This window comes from Gastrolobium bilobum, unplaced genomic scaffold (genome assembly GCF_033153095.1).
Source record: "Gastrolobium bilobum isolate Gb01-03AN ecotype WA unplaced genomic scaffold, APGP_CSIRO_Gbil_v1 utg937, whole genome shotgun sequence".
Lineage (NCBI taxonomy): Eukaryota > Viridiplantae > Streptophyta > Magnoliopsida > Fabales > Fabaceae > Gastrolobium > Gastrolobium bilobum.
Genome location: NW_026899318.1, coordinates 180,180 through 196,815, shown reverse-complemented (window position 1 = coordinate 196,815; position 16,636 = coordinate 180,180). Strand labels below are relative to the sequence as shown.

Genomic DNA, 16,636 nt, shown 5'->3' with positions numbered 1-16,636 from the left:
TTTCTTCCTAATCTGTTACAATTTTGTTTCCTTTTTTTAATGTTGATTTCTTTCCTAATTAGTGTGTAGCTGATTTATAGGGATTGTACCCTTCATCTTAGCAAAAAAACTGATCTGATGTAAAGCCTTTATTCTCTATATATTGTACTAATCCCTTTGATGAAAAGCAAGAAAGAAATCTAAATTGTTCAGAAAAATTATTGTTCCCTTTTTACCAAAATTCTTTACAATGCATTCTTTACCAAACTTCATGTGCGCATATCCTTCAACAAAATGAAGTTGAGCGCAAAATTCTTTACAATGCATTCTTGAATCTGGAAAATTGCTTAAATTATTTACCCGGGTAGGGAGGGGTGTACCTGGGTAAATCTCGACCAGAAACCCCAAATCGGAGAGAAAGACATCCAATTAAATAGGTAGCAAGTAGTGAAAATGGCCCCGTCCCATAACCGGAAGGAATAATTATTTACAATAATTTTACTGAATAATTTAGATTTCTTTCTTGCTTTTCATCAAAGGAATTATTACAATATATAGAGAATAAAAGCTTTACATCAGATCAGCCTTTTTGCTAAGATGAAGGATACAATCCCTATAAATCAGCTACACACTAATTAGGAAAGAAATCATCATTAAAAAAGGGAAACAAAATTGTAACAGATTAGGAAGAGAATAAATACTAATTCAAAAATAAATAACTTCAGATTAATTTCTAGAAATCAAGTAACGATGGAGCGTATTTATTGAGGCGCAATCAATGGGGATCAATTATTGTGGTGTATAACAACACATTGAGATGCCATAAATATTTGAAATAGTTGTGATAATATTCGAACGATTTTGGGGTTTCTGGTCGAGATTTACCCGGGTACACCTCTCCCTACCCGGGTAAATAATTCAAACAATTTTCCAGATGACAAGAACTATACCCGGGTACACCCCTCCCTACTCGGGTAAATAAAAAATTTCAAAATATACCCAGGTAGGGAAGAGTGTACCCGGATAGGCTTGGTGATCAAGGTCAAATAGAGGCAGATTGGTGTTTTTTTTTTTTGAAGAGGTTAAATTTTTAAAATAATTTATAAATAGGATCAATTTAATAATTAATTATTAAAAAAAAGCTATAGTGTAAAAAAGCGCAAAAAGTGGTTTTATCCTAATCACTTCAACGTCAAGGGGGAAGCAATAAGCGAATGGCATCCTAAGTAAAAAATAAAGTTCGAACTTTACAGTAAGCACTTCTTAAACAGAGATGTAACCAGTTGCTGCTATATTCACGTCACGTGATTAACCTCACAACAACGAGGGGGAAAAAATAGTAAAAGTGAATATCCATTAAGGTTCGTCTGATGGTGGTGGGGATGCTTGTGGTTTGGACTTTAGTCATGGAATAAATTATTCATTTGCATCCATTGGTAACTTGTAAGCCAGAAGTATAGTTAATTCACTTTCTTCCGCTATAAATACTCTTTGGGGGGAATAGGCATAGTCATATACATCTAATCCTCCTTAAAGCTTTTTTTTTCTTGTCATTTTTTGATCTCCTGTGGCAGTCTGGCAGATATGGTTTCCTTAAGGCCATGCCTTCTTTTCATTCTTTTCTGCATTTTGATAATTAATCACGCGTATTCCAAGAATGATCGGAAGGCAAATATATGCATATACATCTCCTCTTATTATTATTTACTATACTGCATTGCTAATCAAGACGTTCACATGCTTAAATTTCCTTCCTCTAATTTGATCATATCATTTTCTGATTACAGACCTATATTGTCTACATGGGTGATCATCCTAAGGACATGGACTCCACATCCTTACCTTCTCTTCATATGGCCATGGCTCAAAAGATCCTTGGCAGGTTGAACATTTTGTCTATGTCTAATCCATGTTCGATGATAAGATCTTTCTTTCTGAATGTCATGTTTGAGTTAGATTTCAGCATTAACAAAATTAGAGTTTGAGGGACAAGTTTATAAATACTTCGGAAATAATGCTACAATACTATATATATATATAATATCTTCACCATCATACATACGCATTTACATACTATAAATACTTTTTTTTTCTTTTTTTCTATTTCTTTATTTTTATTTATTATTTTTACTTTCTTATTTTTTGTTGTCTTCTTATATATTTTTATTTTTATTTCATTTTAATTTATTTTCTTTTAATTGTTTACTGTACTTTTTTATGAATAATGTTTTATATATATATATATAAATTTTTATTTTTATCTTTTTTTCATACTTTTTATTTAAATTTATCTACCATCAACCCCAATTAAATTGGAATAAAAGTATTCTTGATGTTAATATTGACGTTGACTATAAATAATATCTTGTTGACAGAATAGAGTGAAGCCTAACTGCTATAGTGGAAATACAGCTAGATTTTTTGTTTTTGTTTCTTATCCAAGAAGAGTGTCATAAAATTGATCATCCAATTTGTGCATGCAACCAGTGATTTTGCACCAGAAGCTGTACTTCACAGCTACAAGAGCTTTAATGGGTTCGTCATGAAGTTAACAGATGAGGAAGCGGAAAGAATGGCAGGTATTATAATCTCCCTTTTAAGTTAACCCCACTATTGCTTGAAATATTTTCACACTCTGTGTTTCTCGGAAGATAAAACACACTGTTAATTACTTTGGTATTGCAATAGAAATGGACACTGTTGTCTCTGTTTTCCCAAACAAAAAGAATCATCTTCACACAACAAGATCGTGGGACTTCCTAGGCTTTCCCCAGCAAGTCAAAAGAACAAGTATTGAGAGTGACATAATTGTTGGAGTATTAGACTCAGGAATTTCGCCAGATTCTGAGAGTTTCAGTGACAAAGGATTTGGTCCACCACCAAGCAAATGGAAGGGTTCATGCCTTAACTTTACCTGCAACAAGTAATAACCTCTTTTGTATATAATACAATTTCAATTTAACCCTTTCCAAAAAAAATAGAATTTTTATTAAAGCAAGTCACCATTTATTATATGCAGCAAAGTGATTGGTGCAAAATACTTTAATATCGGAAGTAAATATACCAAAGAGGACATAGAATCTCCTAGGGATACAGAAGGGCACGGGTCACACTGTGCATCAACAATTGCTGGAAACTTTGTTAACCATGCAAGTCTACTAGGCTTTGCCAGCGGAACAGCCCGAGGAGGAGTTCCATCAGCACGAATTGCTGTGTACAAAATAATTTGGGAATCTGGTGGTTCAGAAGCTGACACACTTGCAGCATTTGATGAAGCAATTGCTGATGGAGTTGACTTGATTTCTACATCAACGGGACCAACTGGCATAGTACACTATGAATATTTTGGTCATGCAATTAATATAGGAAGTTTCCATGCAATGAAAAGAGGCATATTGACGTCAAATTCTGCTGGTAATTTGGGGCCGGAGCTTTACTCTATGACAATTTATCCCCCTTGGTTACTTTCTGTGGCTGCTACCACTATTAACAGAATGTTCCTTACCAAGCTTCAATTGGGCAATGACATGGTTTATGAGGTATCATTATTTGAAAAACTTACACTAACTCTTATTCTTAATATAAAATCAAAGAAAGATTGATATTTTTGGGTGATTCTGCAATATATACAGGGGGTGTCAATTAACACATTTGATCTCAAAAGCAAAATGTTTCCCCTGTTTTTTTCTGCACAGGACAATTCCTCATCCGGGTATTGAAATGTGAATTGTTATGCGATTTTTCTTTGTTTATTAATTTTTCTTTGTCACGACTTCATATATTTTATATATATATATAAAATTATTGATCAGGATTTGCAGCGAGAAGACTTTGGATAAACGTTTGGTGGAGGGAAAGATCGTTTTATGTGAAGGCTGGCACAATGTTACAGACGTTGGGTTTTTGTCTGGTGCGGCTGGTGTTATTGTTGCAGGCATTGGTGGGAAAGACCTCCCCGGCACATTTGCCCTGCCTGCCACTGTTCTCACTGTTAACGACTTAAAACTCGTAAAATCTTACATTGCTTCGGCGGGGTATAGGTCCCTATGGACTTAATTATAAAGTTTAATGTGCATTCCATGTCATGTAATTATGCATTAGGAAATTATCTAAATAGTTTGATTATTCAATAACCCTATGAAAAGTCAAATTTTTTTAAGAATATATAATATGGAAAAAGTGTTTATCCTTTTAAATGACACAATTTATGTCATTTTATTTTTATATAGAAATTAGACCCACACCTTTATTTATTTTTTTGTCAATTCTCTTTCTTCTTTTATCTATTTCTTTCTCTTTTTTAAAATGACACAACTTTATATTCTTTAAAATGATACTCATTTTTCTTTTTTTTTCTTTTTTTTTTTGTAATAACATTTTTCTCATTTAATATATTAACACATTATTGAATGAAAAAGTGCATTAAATGCTTTTTTTTCCCCTTGATATCTTTAAGACATTTATTAGCAAAATCTTTATTTAAATGTTAATTTACTGACTTAAACCTTTCTCGTTTAACATGATACTACTCAGCAAAAATGCAACAGCCACTATATTCAGGAGTGATGAAGTCAATGATTCGTCAGCACCTTACGTAGCTTCGTTCTCATCAAGAGGTCCAAATCCAATTACTCCAGACATTCTTAAGGTAACTTCAATGATTAGTATAATCCATATCAATTTGTCGTCTTGAAGCTGTCAAAATGCTCATTGCAATTATTTGTTGATATTGTAGCCTGATCTCGCTGCCCCAGGTGTTAATATTATAGCTGCATATTCTCCAATGTCCCCAATTTCAGATGTTGAAGGTGACGAAAGACTAGTAAAATATAATATAATTTCTGGCACTTCAATGGCTTGTCCTCATGCTGCTGGGGCAGCTGCATATGTCAAATCATTTCATCCCAGTTGGTCTCCTGCTATGATCAAGTCTGCCTTGATGACCACAGGTAATGACTCCTCTCCATTTATATATCTATATAAGCAACAGATAAACTAAATCTTAGTTATTGGTTTACCTGTGTGTCTAATATTTCATATATCTAATAAATTAGAATTGCCAAATATGAATAGTATCAACGGATAAAATCATAAGTATAACTTGCAAGCAATGATATAAAATGAATTTATATATATATATATATATATATATATATAGGTTATATTTATAAATTTTTTATTTACAAACTTAATTATGTACTAAGGGTAATACATGAGTTGGTTTATATAGCCTTAGTACATAATTAAGTTTGTATGAGTCTGTAAACGTTGTAAATATAATATTCCATATATATATGGGTAAAAGATTTCTCCAGTCACCGGAGATAAAGTTATCTCCAGTGAGCTCAGAACGACATCGTTTTGGGACAAAAATCAAGGTATTTTTGTAATTATAATATATCACAGGGTTATATTAGTTTTTGTCATTATAATTTTTTAATTTTATAATCCAAAACGACATCGTTTTGAGCTCACTAAAAATAATTTTATCTCTGATGAGAGGAGAAATATTTTTCCATATATATATATATAGGGTTTTATAATTCTTCAGCAATTGGAGAAAAGAAAAGCTTCCCGCTCACCCTTCGAAAAACGTGTCACACCCTTTGTTTTTTTTGTTTTGTTTGGTAAGTGGGGTCCACTAGAATTTTGTCTCACCAACCGGAGATTTCTCCTCTGCTGTTGAATGAGATGATGATATCCCATATATATATATATATATATATATAAAAGTTTCTTTACCATTCTTCATATAATTAGTGAGCAAAGTATGACCGTGTAACATGTTTATGCTGCATTCCAATTAACAGCTACCCCAATGAGTGCTGCTCTTAATCCTGAAGCTGAATTTGCATATGGGGCGGGGCAAATTAATCCACTTAAGGCAGCAAATCCTGGTTTAGTATATGATATTAGCGAAGCAGATTATATCAAGTTCTTATGCGGTGAGGGGTATACCAATGAAAAACTCAGAGTACTCACTCAAGATCATGCTAAGTGCAGCAAAAAAGCTAACGAGTTAGCTGTTTACGAGCTTAATCTCCCATCATTTGCTCTTAAAGTAAATGCCCATTTCTATCGTGTTTTCCATCGAACAGTTACAAATGTGGGATCAGCAACATCTAGTTATAAAGCCAAATTGATGTTTCCATCTTTCCTGGATATTGAAGTGAAACCAGATGTTCTGAACTTCACATCTATTGGGCAGAAAAAGTATTTCTATGTTATAATTGCTGGGAAGATTAATGTGGAAATAACCTCTGCCTCTTTGGTTTGGGATGATGGCAATTTTCAAGTTAGAAGTCCAATTGTAATATATGGAGATCCTTGATAAATTCTATGATCCTGCGTGTGCGTGATAGAAAAGTAAAATAAAAGTTAATTTGGAAAGCCGCACGATGGCACTTTCCAAGTTAGAATGCTGCGTTTGTTGCTTCCAGTTAATGAAGTTTGTAAGTTTATTAAAAAATATATGCATGTAATGTAAGCTCACTGCGGTGAGCCTTTGTTTGCAATAAAGTAAAATAGTTGGTAAAACAAATTTCAAGTGCTCTATTTTACTATTTATATAAGAACTATAAAAAGTGATAAATTATCTTGAACACGATGTTTAGATAAATATGAAGTAAATTATCACCTTAAAAATTTATTGCTAGATTGATCTAGAAGTAGTGTAAAAAGAATGGTTTAAATTTGACATTCCCATCAGTGACTTGTATACAAAACTCTATTAGTATCACCAGAACAGATGCAATTCAATACTAATAATGCCAACAAATCAATAGGCAACATCTCAAAACATTCCCATTGAGAATCATCCCTTGAGTCTGGCCATTCCACTATGTTTTCCCTTGCCTCTTGTCCAGACCCGCCATTACCTATCCACTAACTTTGTCCCTGTTTTATGCTTCTTGGTTATTTCAACCTAGGGGATGAACAATTTTCTGAAAGACATAACACAATACCCAATTGAAAATTCTATTTTACCAAGAGAAAGAAAAACAACTTCAAAGATAATTCAGTTACTATCTCTTTCAGTAACTGGTAATGGGCTGTTGCGGTACTGGTCAGTGAGGGCCGGCAGCGGCGGTACCTTTCTAATATTTATGACGGAGATGAATGATAAATATTTACTTGGACTGATTTAGTTCCATAACAATTAACAAGGGCCCAAAACAATTCCCTCTTGTGAAAGGAGAATTTAATTCTGAACTTTATATCAGTCTATTCACATATTAATTTGATAAAACAGGTGTATCAAACTATTTATGCCAAGAGCAATTTTACACATTTAAGATTCTTTTTTACTAATTAGATTTTGATAAAAACAAATTTCATAAAACATAAAGCAAGAATGTATTTAATATATTTATATTATTTTACTAAAATGCATATTATTAATCACATCAGTTTTACAAATTATTTGTGCGAAATATGAATCTTTATGTTGCATGAGATATTTTTATTTAATGCAACACACACAAAAATGGATGGAACTCATTAAGAAAAAAATGAGAGAAAAGAAAATAGTGGGTTCCACCGATTTTTTGTGTGTGCATGACATAATTTTGTCTCATGCGAGAGACATATTTCTCATTATTTATATAGCTTTTATACTTTCAAACACAGGAAAACCCAAATTTGATTTTAAATAAATTAATATGAGCATAAAATTAATTTAGAAATAATTAAAAGTCTGATAATTATAATTAAAGTGTTATTTTATTTTCAATAATATTCTCATAAAAATTCTTATATTTTACAGTAATTTTCAACACACTAAAAAGATAAATTAGAGAGCTCAAGTGGGTTTGTTTTGAATTTTTGAATCATATAATTGATTGAAAATCTTATTGAAGATTCTCTTGAATATTTTTAAGAAAATTATTTTCTTTAAATATAAAAGAGAAGATTTTAAAGATTTGATTAAAGATATGATTGGAGATTATAGTAAAGACTCCATTGAAGACCTTATAGAAAATTAAAAGATATGGTTTAATCACTATAAAAAGATGGCACATTCAGAAAGAAAGAGAAAGAGTTTTTGAACAATTGGGAAGATTAAATCCTACTTTGGAGATAGAAACGCGTCTTTCATGCTTTGGAGCATCGGGAGCGGTTTGAATTCAAGAACAAGCTGGGGTTTGTGACGATTTTTCATGCCATCACACCAATGGAGTTTGGGGGATTTTCTTTACTTTCTCTTGTCTTTGATTTCGCTATGTTTGGCTAGATTTTTCTATAGTTAAGGGTAGATGGAACGGCCAATTGAATTATTATGTTTATAGATTAAATTATATCTGTAATTTTTTTTTTATAATTGAATGAATTTATCTATTTTTATGCTTTCTACGAGTTTTCTCCTTTTAGATTGATTTACGAGAATTGTATGACAATAGAGATGTTGGTGCATGAACCCTAATTTGATAAATTCATCATAATCCTTGTGATCTAGGGATAGACATAGGGTAATTATGCAATTTTAGATTCTTGTTGTTAATGCATTTTTTCTTGGGGAACTAGAATTTTTTCAAGATTACATAGAATTAAGGTAACAAGGGATTAAACCTTAATTACTTTAGAGAAATCGATTCGCATTATATTAAGGGCGGTTATTTGATTGTTTAATCCATAACATAAGAAGAATGTTGGGGGAAATCGAAACCTTAACTACGATTTCTTTTATTTTCAAAACCAATTGTTTTTTCTTTGCTTGCTTTAAATTTTGGAATTGCATATTCTTGCTTGTTCTTGATTTTCTTTCTTTTCATCTCAAATTTGATTGTCCAACTAAATTGTTGTTAGTGAACTAGTGCTTGAAAACCAATCCTCGTAGGAATGATCTTGTACTCAATACTCTTTTATTACTTTTACGACCAATGCATTTGTCGAAGTCGCAACATGTATCAGTATAACCCGTACGTACGATGGTAAGTAAAAAGTATAAAATAGAATTAAATGAATAGTAAAATTACATTTACATTACGTATTATAGTGAAATAGCAAACTCTGAAGATTAATGTAAAATAGTTCAACAAATAACACAAATTAACTTATTTCAACTTTTGGAGAAAAAAATTTGCACACAATGTTTGTTGTAGTATTAGCAATTGTGTCATGATCGTTAGGTATGAGAAGTTTTAATCCCTCCTTACTTTTAACCCTAGAGAGCAACATACAATTGGCCATAAGTAAAAATTGCTCTTGAAAGAAAATGGAGAAGGAGGAACAAGGATCATACATGTAACGAACCAATTCACCCAAAAGCTTAAGACATTGGGTTCATGGGTCCTTCCATTTATATACTCTTCACTTAGCCCATTACCAACCAATGTGAGACTCGTCACACTTGAATATCTCAATAGGCAAGGGGCCACCACCAATGAGCTAAGTGGATCCGATACACCAAGTGGGTCCGACACCACATCTCAACCCAAAACCTTAAGGCGTTGGGTAAGGGTATTTTTAATGGTTTATATTATTCTCTAACAATCCAATGTGGGACTTCAAAGTGAAGGTGAGATTTTTTTTTTCAAATATCCAAAATTTATATTTAACACCAGATGATTCAATTTAAAAATCTGAATAGTCAACTTAAAGTATTATAAGAGAAGAATACAATGAGCAAATTTGTGAATAATCCAACTGCTGAACAAAAAAGATCTCCCTCTTTGAATATCATTGCTCGATACTGTGTGAGCAAGCCTCTGTCCTCCATTAAATGCTCAATAGGGGCAGTTATTTTAACTGCCTCTAATATGCTTTTGGGGGGGCTAAATGTATATTAGAGGTAGTTAATATAACCGCCTCCATTGAACATATAGAGGCAGTTATAGTAAAATTGCCTCTACTGCTACATTTAGAGACAGTTATAATAAAACCCATGGACAACTTGACACAACACGAAATAACCTTCTGACACGTTTTGTCACCCTAGGATCTAACGAAATGAGGGAGCTCCAACATGCAATTTTTATTTTTTTATTTTTTGGAAACATACCCTAATTATCTCTTTAAGGGGAGTAGGCTCCCATCGATATTCCCGTATCCCTTATTATTATTTGTTTTTTAACAAAGAGTATCCAACGGAAGGAGGGAGTTTCCTTGTTCGTTGGGTTTTGCAGCCTTAATTATTTTTTAAGAAGTGATAGTATTTGATAAGTGTCAAAGACACTATGTTTTTAATGTTAAAAATAGTTCAAATAATAATTAACGTGATTAAAAATATGGTGTTAATTAATAAAATCTTAAAGAATATTAAAATGCCAACAAATAGATAAGATTCTAATTTTTATTGTTGTTTCAGGTTGTTTCACACTAGAAAAACAAACCACTAATATGATTTGATCCAATGAGAAGTCAGTTGACACCGGTTCAAGATAAATCAAAAATCAAGAAAATAAAGAATTAATAAAAATTAATTCTTCCTCGCTCTTAAGCTCGCAACAGCGAGAAGCTCGCTCTTAAGCTCGCAACAACGAGCACAACAACGAGAAAAAATAAATTTCTTGCTGAGCAACTCGCTTCAGCGAGCTAGTCCAAATCTTAAAGCCCAATTTTAAGTCTTTAAATGGACGCGACGAAGCCTTCAAATGAGGATTTTTTAGAAGACGAAATAAAGACGAACTCGGAGACAAAGGTAGAGGGCAGCAGCGGAAGAGAAATTCCGGAGCAGAATTCCAAAGGAAGAGAAGGAGATTGAAGTTCATCACTGATCATCAATCAAGTTTTATCATGAACTGGCCTCCACCCTGTTCCTTTGAAGGGAGAGAAAAGCAACAACCTTCAAAGCAGAATCTGTACCTCTGCTAATAAAAGCCTTGTTTCTGTCTTTATAACAAATAATGATAATAATAATAATAAATATTAGTGTTCTATCTTCTATGTCAATCATCACAGCTAAGAGAAAAAAAATGTTGATAGTATTCAACTTCAAAGCACGGACACGCTCGTTCAAGAAAAATTTGCGTGTCGGACACGCTCCGACACGCGTTTGATATGCGGTCAATATTTGGGGACACGCGTTCAACTCTTCGACACGTTCCGACATTTTTTTCAACACGCAATTAACTTTTTCGTACACTCGGTCAACGCTCGGACACGCTCTCGGACACTTTTTTTTTTTTTTTAAATCTTAATTTTATTTTGTTAACTAAATATAAAAGAAATAATTTATAAATTAATTTTTTTTGTTATGAAATTTGACATGAAAAATTAACAAAGTACGAAAAATTATTTATATTTATATTTATGGTATGAAATTTAAATATTTGATTGGTTATATGACTTATTATGGACTCTTATATGTATTAAATATAAATTATATTATATATATTAAAAAATTTATTTAATATCAAAACGTGTCACAACGTGTCGAAGTATGACATATTTTAGAATTAACGTGTCGACGTGTCGTATCGTGTCCCATGTCCGTGTCCATGTACGTGCACGGTGCATCATAGGTATACAAGAGTTTAAGACCATTACTTTTATTTTCACAGTGATATAATAAAGGGATAGACAAATATCATAGTACCACTTTCTTATAGACACATAAAAGTACATGGGTCCTACTTCTTTTATTTTTTCTTACCAATCTTTTCTCTCTTCTCTTTATGTTTGTGTGTGTAGAAAAAAGATACTGTTTTTCTACAACACGAGGAAAACAAACCCATGTAATAAAACATTACAAATAAGTCAAGCGAACGAATTGCAAAATTTATCTATGTGCATTCAGCCAAACTGAACAGAGTTTGTTACTGTAATTAAATAATGATAGATGTGGGGTAATACACAAAAAAGTGATACATCTTATTTATTATTATATTGATGATTTAATTATGATTCAAAATAATGTCACCTACGCTAGCATATATCAGAATGAATCATATAATCTTTTTATCTAATAAGATCGTTGAATGTGGTCGTTCCATCATGCAATTTTTAAAACGAATAATAATTTAAAAAAAAAAAAACATATTCCGAGTTTTGCGGGCTTTCGATTCCCACATGAAAGACCGTTCAAAGTGCCTTCTCGTCCGTTTATTCTGTTTGTGCTCACTCATTGTTGGCCTTGTAATGTGCCTTTTCTTCTCTCTCTCTCTCCTCCCCTGTCCCTTGTTCCTTCACTACTCCTCTGCAAAAGTTTGAATCTTTAATCCCTCTAACCATCTTTCATCGTGACCCCACTTGGCGTGTTTGATTTTTTCGTTGGATCATTGTGCTGGTGTGTGTTTGTTGGGTATCCGATCATTGGAAGCAAAGCATGGCGTATAAAGTAGACCATGAATACGACTATCTCTTCAAGGTCGTATTGATTGGAGACTCGGGTGTTGGAAAATCTAATATTCTTTCAAGGTTTACACGAAATGAGTTCTGTTTAGAGTCGAAATCTACCATTGGGGTTGAATTCGCAACCAGAACATTGCAGGTTGGTTTATGTAAATATTGTATGTGTAAAATACATGTTCAATTTCGTGAAATCCTAACTTTGCTTCTGTTAATCTCTACATTGGAGTTGATGTGCCTAGTTTAAGATCTTAAATTTCGGTGTTTTCTTGGGATTGTTGTTAATTACCCTTTCTGTTGGTTTGAACACTAATTGATTCAGGAATATTTTAATGAACCAATGATTCCTACATCAAATAAAAAAAAAATTGTGTGATGTTTGAATAATGCAGTTGATGGTTTAAATTTTATTATAATTATTATAAACTGAATCTGTTATGTTTTAACTAGATTGGTTAGATGGGTTATCCCCAAATAGATATAGATTGTTAGATTGGTATGTGCTGAGAGCAGGGATGGTTTCATAGGTATAGTACTTGAATTAGTTTTATTTATGGATTTAATGTTTTTAAGGTGAATATAGATAAGTTATCTACATTCGCTCCCAAAACAACGTTGTTTTGGGTTGAAAAATTAAAAAATCATAATTACAAAATACTTTGATTTCTGACTTAAAACAACGTCGTTTTGGGCTCAATGTAGATAAGTTATCTACATTGACTGTAGAAAAAGTGAACCCTTAATATATATATATAGGGATATGTTTTTCTCATGTTGCATGAGATAAATTATCTCATGCAACAAACAAAAAATTGAGTAGGACTCACTTTTTTCCTTTCTCTCTCTTCTACTTAGTGGGTCCCACTCATTGTTTTTGTTGCATGAAACAATTTGTCTCGTGCAACATGAGAAAGAAATTTCTCATATATATATACAGGGGAGGTTATATTTATTATTTTTTTTACTACTAAATCTTAACTGTAGATTTTCGTCAATCTAACGATTATAATTTATTGAGTTACACTTTAATTAATTATTAAATTTCAATAAATTATAACCGTTAAATTGACGAAAATCAACGGTTAAGATTTGGTAATAAAAAAAAGTAGTTGGTGTAACCTTTCCCAAATATATATATTTAGGATTCGCTTTTTATGTGATCAACGTAGATAAATTATCTATATTGAGCCCAAAACGACGTCGTTTGGGACAAAAATATGGTATTTTTATAATTAAATTTATTTCAGGGTTATAACAGTCTTTTTCATTATAATTTTTTAATCTTTCAACCCAAAATGACGTTGTTTTGGAAGTGAAATGAACGTAGATAACTTGTATTCACCGTAAAAACATTAAAGTCATATATTTATAGATATAAAAGAGAATAACATCTTTGCCTTTGGCAGATAAAAATTAGAGTAAACACCCTTTTTAGTCCCTGTCAATATCTACGAAGTCCTTTTTAGTCCCTGGCAATAAAAAAGAACCAAATTGGTCCCTGAAATTACAAAAAAAGGGCCATGTTAGTCCTTATGTCAATTCTCAAATATGTAGAGTGGCCCTTTTCTTGTACTTTCAGGGACCAATTTGGTCCTTTTTTATTGTCAGGGACTGAAAAGGACTCCGTAGATATTGTCAGGGACTAAAAAGGGTCTTTACTCTAAAAATTATCTGCCACGGAGAAAAATTTCAAGTGGGCCTCCATCCTTATTTTTATTTTTTTTATTGATTTCTACTTTCTCTCTTTTGGTTTTTCTTTCTGTCGCAGATAGGAATTCCGTGCCTTTACGGCAAATATATTCTTCCTTATATATAAGGAAAAAATGTTTCTGCAGTTAATGCAGATAAGTTATCTGCATTTATTTTCAAAACGACGTTATTTTGATATTGAAATTTTAAAAAATTATAAATATAAAAACTATTATAACCTTGAGATAAATTAAAATTATAAAAACAATATGATTTCTGTCCCAAAACAACATCATATTGGACTTACTGCAGATAATTCATCTTATCTGCACTGTAAATCCTATATATAATGAGTAATATATTAGTTATGTAATAGGAAAATAAAAAGTTTGCCCGCACACACAAAAATTGATGTGGAATCCGTTAAAACTTGTTCCTCTCACATTACATTTGTTTCTCTCTCCTAATTTATGTGTTTGGAAAAAAAAAAAATTGTTTTCCTTATTACATGATCAATGTATTACCCATATATAATAGGGGACATGTAAGTGTAGTTAAATATGAGGAAGAAAAATCTTCCTGCAAACGCATTGATAATAGTGCTTGTCTCTTCTTCTTTTTTAATCTGTGGATTCCACTTAAAATTGTCTCTGCAGGAAACAATTATTTCTTCTTGCAACATGATATTCGAGAACCCCGTATAATTTTTATAAAGAACTTTTGAAAAAAAAAAAAAAATCCCTTTATTACTAAAATGTTTTAAATATGAGTTATTAAAAAAATTATTGATTTTTAGTTTCAATAAATGTCTGAAAGTCTATTATATGAGAAATTCTTATATATTGCAATATACTACAAAAATACAGCAAAATCATTATATATGGCATAACATAAGTGTCGTTGAATAACTTTCTCAAAAGTTTAAGCCATTAGATGAGTAACACGTCTCAACAATTTTATTATATCCCTTATGACATTTCATAATGCACTAGTTTATTTTGATCATATGTTCAAATTCAAATATTAAATTTTATAAATTATCTGATGTTCTATTGTGACGTGCAAGAAGAGTTAACTGGTTGGAAATACATGATTAATGCAGGTGGAGGGGAAGACTGTAAAGGCACAAATATGGGATACTGCTGGGCAAGAGAGGTACCGAGCTATCACTAGTGCTTACTACAGAGGAGCCGTTGGTGCCTTATTGGTCTATGACATAACCAAGAGGCAAACATTTGATAATGTGCAGAGGTGGCTTCGTGAACTAAGGGATCACGCAGATTCTAACATTGTTATTATGATGGCTGGAAACAAATCTGACCTGAATCATCTGAGAGCAGTCTCTACTGAAGATGCTCAAAGTTTAGCTGAGAAGGAAGGTCTTTCATTTCTAGAGACTTCAGCTTTGGAGGCATATAATGTTGAGAAGGCATTCCAAACCATTTTGTTTGATATATATCACATTATAAGTAAAAAGGCTCTTGCAGCACAGGAGGCTACTTCCTCTACTGGCCTTCCTCAAGGAACTACCATTAATGTCTCAAATATGTCAGGTAATACGGGCAATAGAACTTGTTGCTCAAACTAACAGGGTAACTGTGTAGAAAAAAGAAGAGGAAAAAACAAGAAGCTTTTTCAGGAAATGTTTTTTTTATTTTAAAACACAATGAGGTATAGTTGCTAGTTGCTACCTTTTGCCAGTTTTATTTATTTGTATTTCTTCTGTAAGACGGGAGTGGCAGATCTCTAGTCTTCAGCAATCACAATTGAAAATGAATATTAACAATTTATGTCCTTCGCTTTGGCATTAACTGCTTCTGTAATGCATGCATTCGAAGTTAGGATCTTAGTAGTCCAGTTGGAGAGTTTAGTCATAAATATTGTAACTCTAGTTTATCGATTAATTTGCTCCTGTTCTTTCTAGCGTATGTCTCATTCATAATAAAATTTCGCGTTTGTTTCATATAATACGATTTTGTTATTATTGACAAAGAGATGCTTGAAATTGTTTATTCCGATTTATTAGTTGGACAAACGCATGTAAATCTTGCCACTTAATGAGTTCAAAAACTCATCCTAGCAACAAAACGGCCTATAGCAAGAGACGACATCCAGGACCAAGGACCTAACTGCTATATTTTCAGCTGAACCATTTGAAATGTTGGAATATATAAATTGGACATATTGTTCTCCAAATTTATGACTGTTTGCTTAAGTTTGAATGTCTCAAATTACTGTTGTTGAGTATGCTTAACTATTGAGAGAAAAGTACAGACAAAAATATTTCTCATATTACATAGAAAAGATATTCTATTCAAATACTTAACCTTAGCAAGAAATAACAAGTTCAGAAATTGCTTTTGAAAGGCTGTGTAGTAACTTTTCTTTTTGACGATAATTTGATCTTATTGACTTGTCTTTGACTGAAAGCTCAAGTTGCACCAATTGACCAGCCCACATTAATCATAGAACTCATTTGAAACTCCAAAATAATATATAGTCCCTTCATTTGTAAACTGTTTCACCTTCTAAAACTGTGGACACACAGTGACACCACTGTGCTCGGCCAAAGTTGGGTACTGTTTCAAGTCCTTCATCATTCATCGCTGCCTCCTCTTTATCAGATTCCCTTGCAAAAGTCTCTCTCTCTCTCTCTCTCTCTGTGTGTGAAAAAGCTAAG

At 32.3% G+C, this 16,636-nt stretch overlaps 2 protein-coding genes across 2 annotated transcripts; both read left to right on the top strand.

The window, feature by feature from the left end:
• Nucleotides 1–1,770: 1,770 nt before the first annotated feature.
• LOC133289535 (cucumisin-like) lies at nucleotides 1,771–6,447 on the top strand. The gene is made up of 9 exons (XM_061487504.1): nucleotides 1,771–1,861; nucleotides 2,467–2,558; nucleotides 2,668–2,902; nucleotides 2,999–3,518; nucleotides 3,612–3,691; nucleotides 3,792–4,019; nucleotides 4,513–4,627; nucleotides 4,715–4,928; nucleotides 5,790–6,447. Exons 1-9 carry the CDS (start codon nucleotides 1,782–1,784, stop codon nucleotides 6,308–6,310), a joined length of 2,085 nt encoding a protein of 694 aa, XP_061343488.1. The 5' UTR covers nucleotides 1,771–1,781; the 3' UTR covers nucleotides 6,311–6,447.
• Nucleotides 6,448–12,099: 5,652 nt separating this feature from the next.
• LOC133289566 (ras-related protein Rab2BV-like) lies at nucleotides 12,100–15,625 on the top strand. The gene is made up of 2 exons (XM_061487542.1): nucleotides 12,100–12,409; nucleotides 15,059–15,625. Exons 1-2 carry the CDS (start codon nucleotides 12,245–12,247, stop codon nucleotides 15,542–15,544), a joined length of 651 nt encoding a protein of 216 aa, XP_061343526.1. The 5' UTR covers nucleotides 12,100–12,244; the 3' UTR covers nucleotides 15,545–15,625.
• Nucleotides 15,626–16,636: the final 1,011 nt, after the last annotated feature.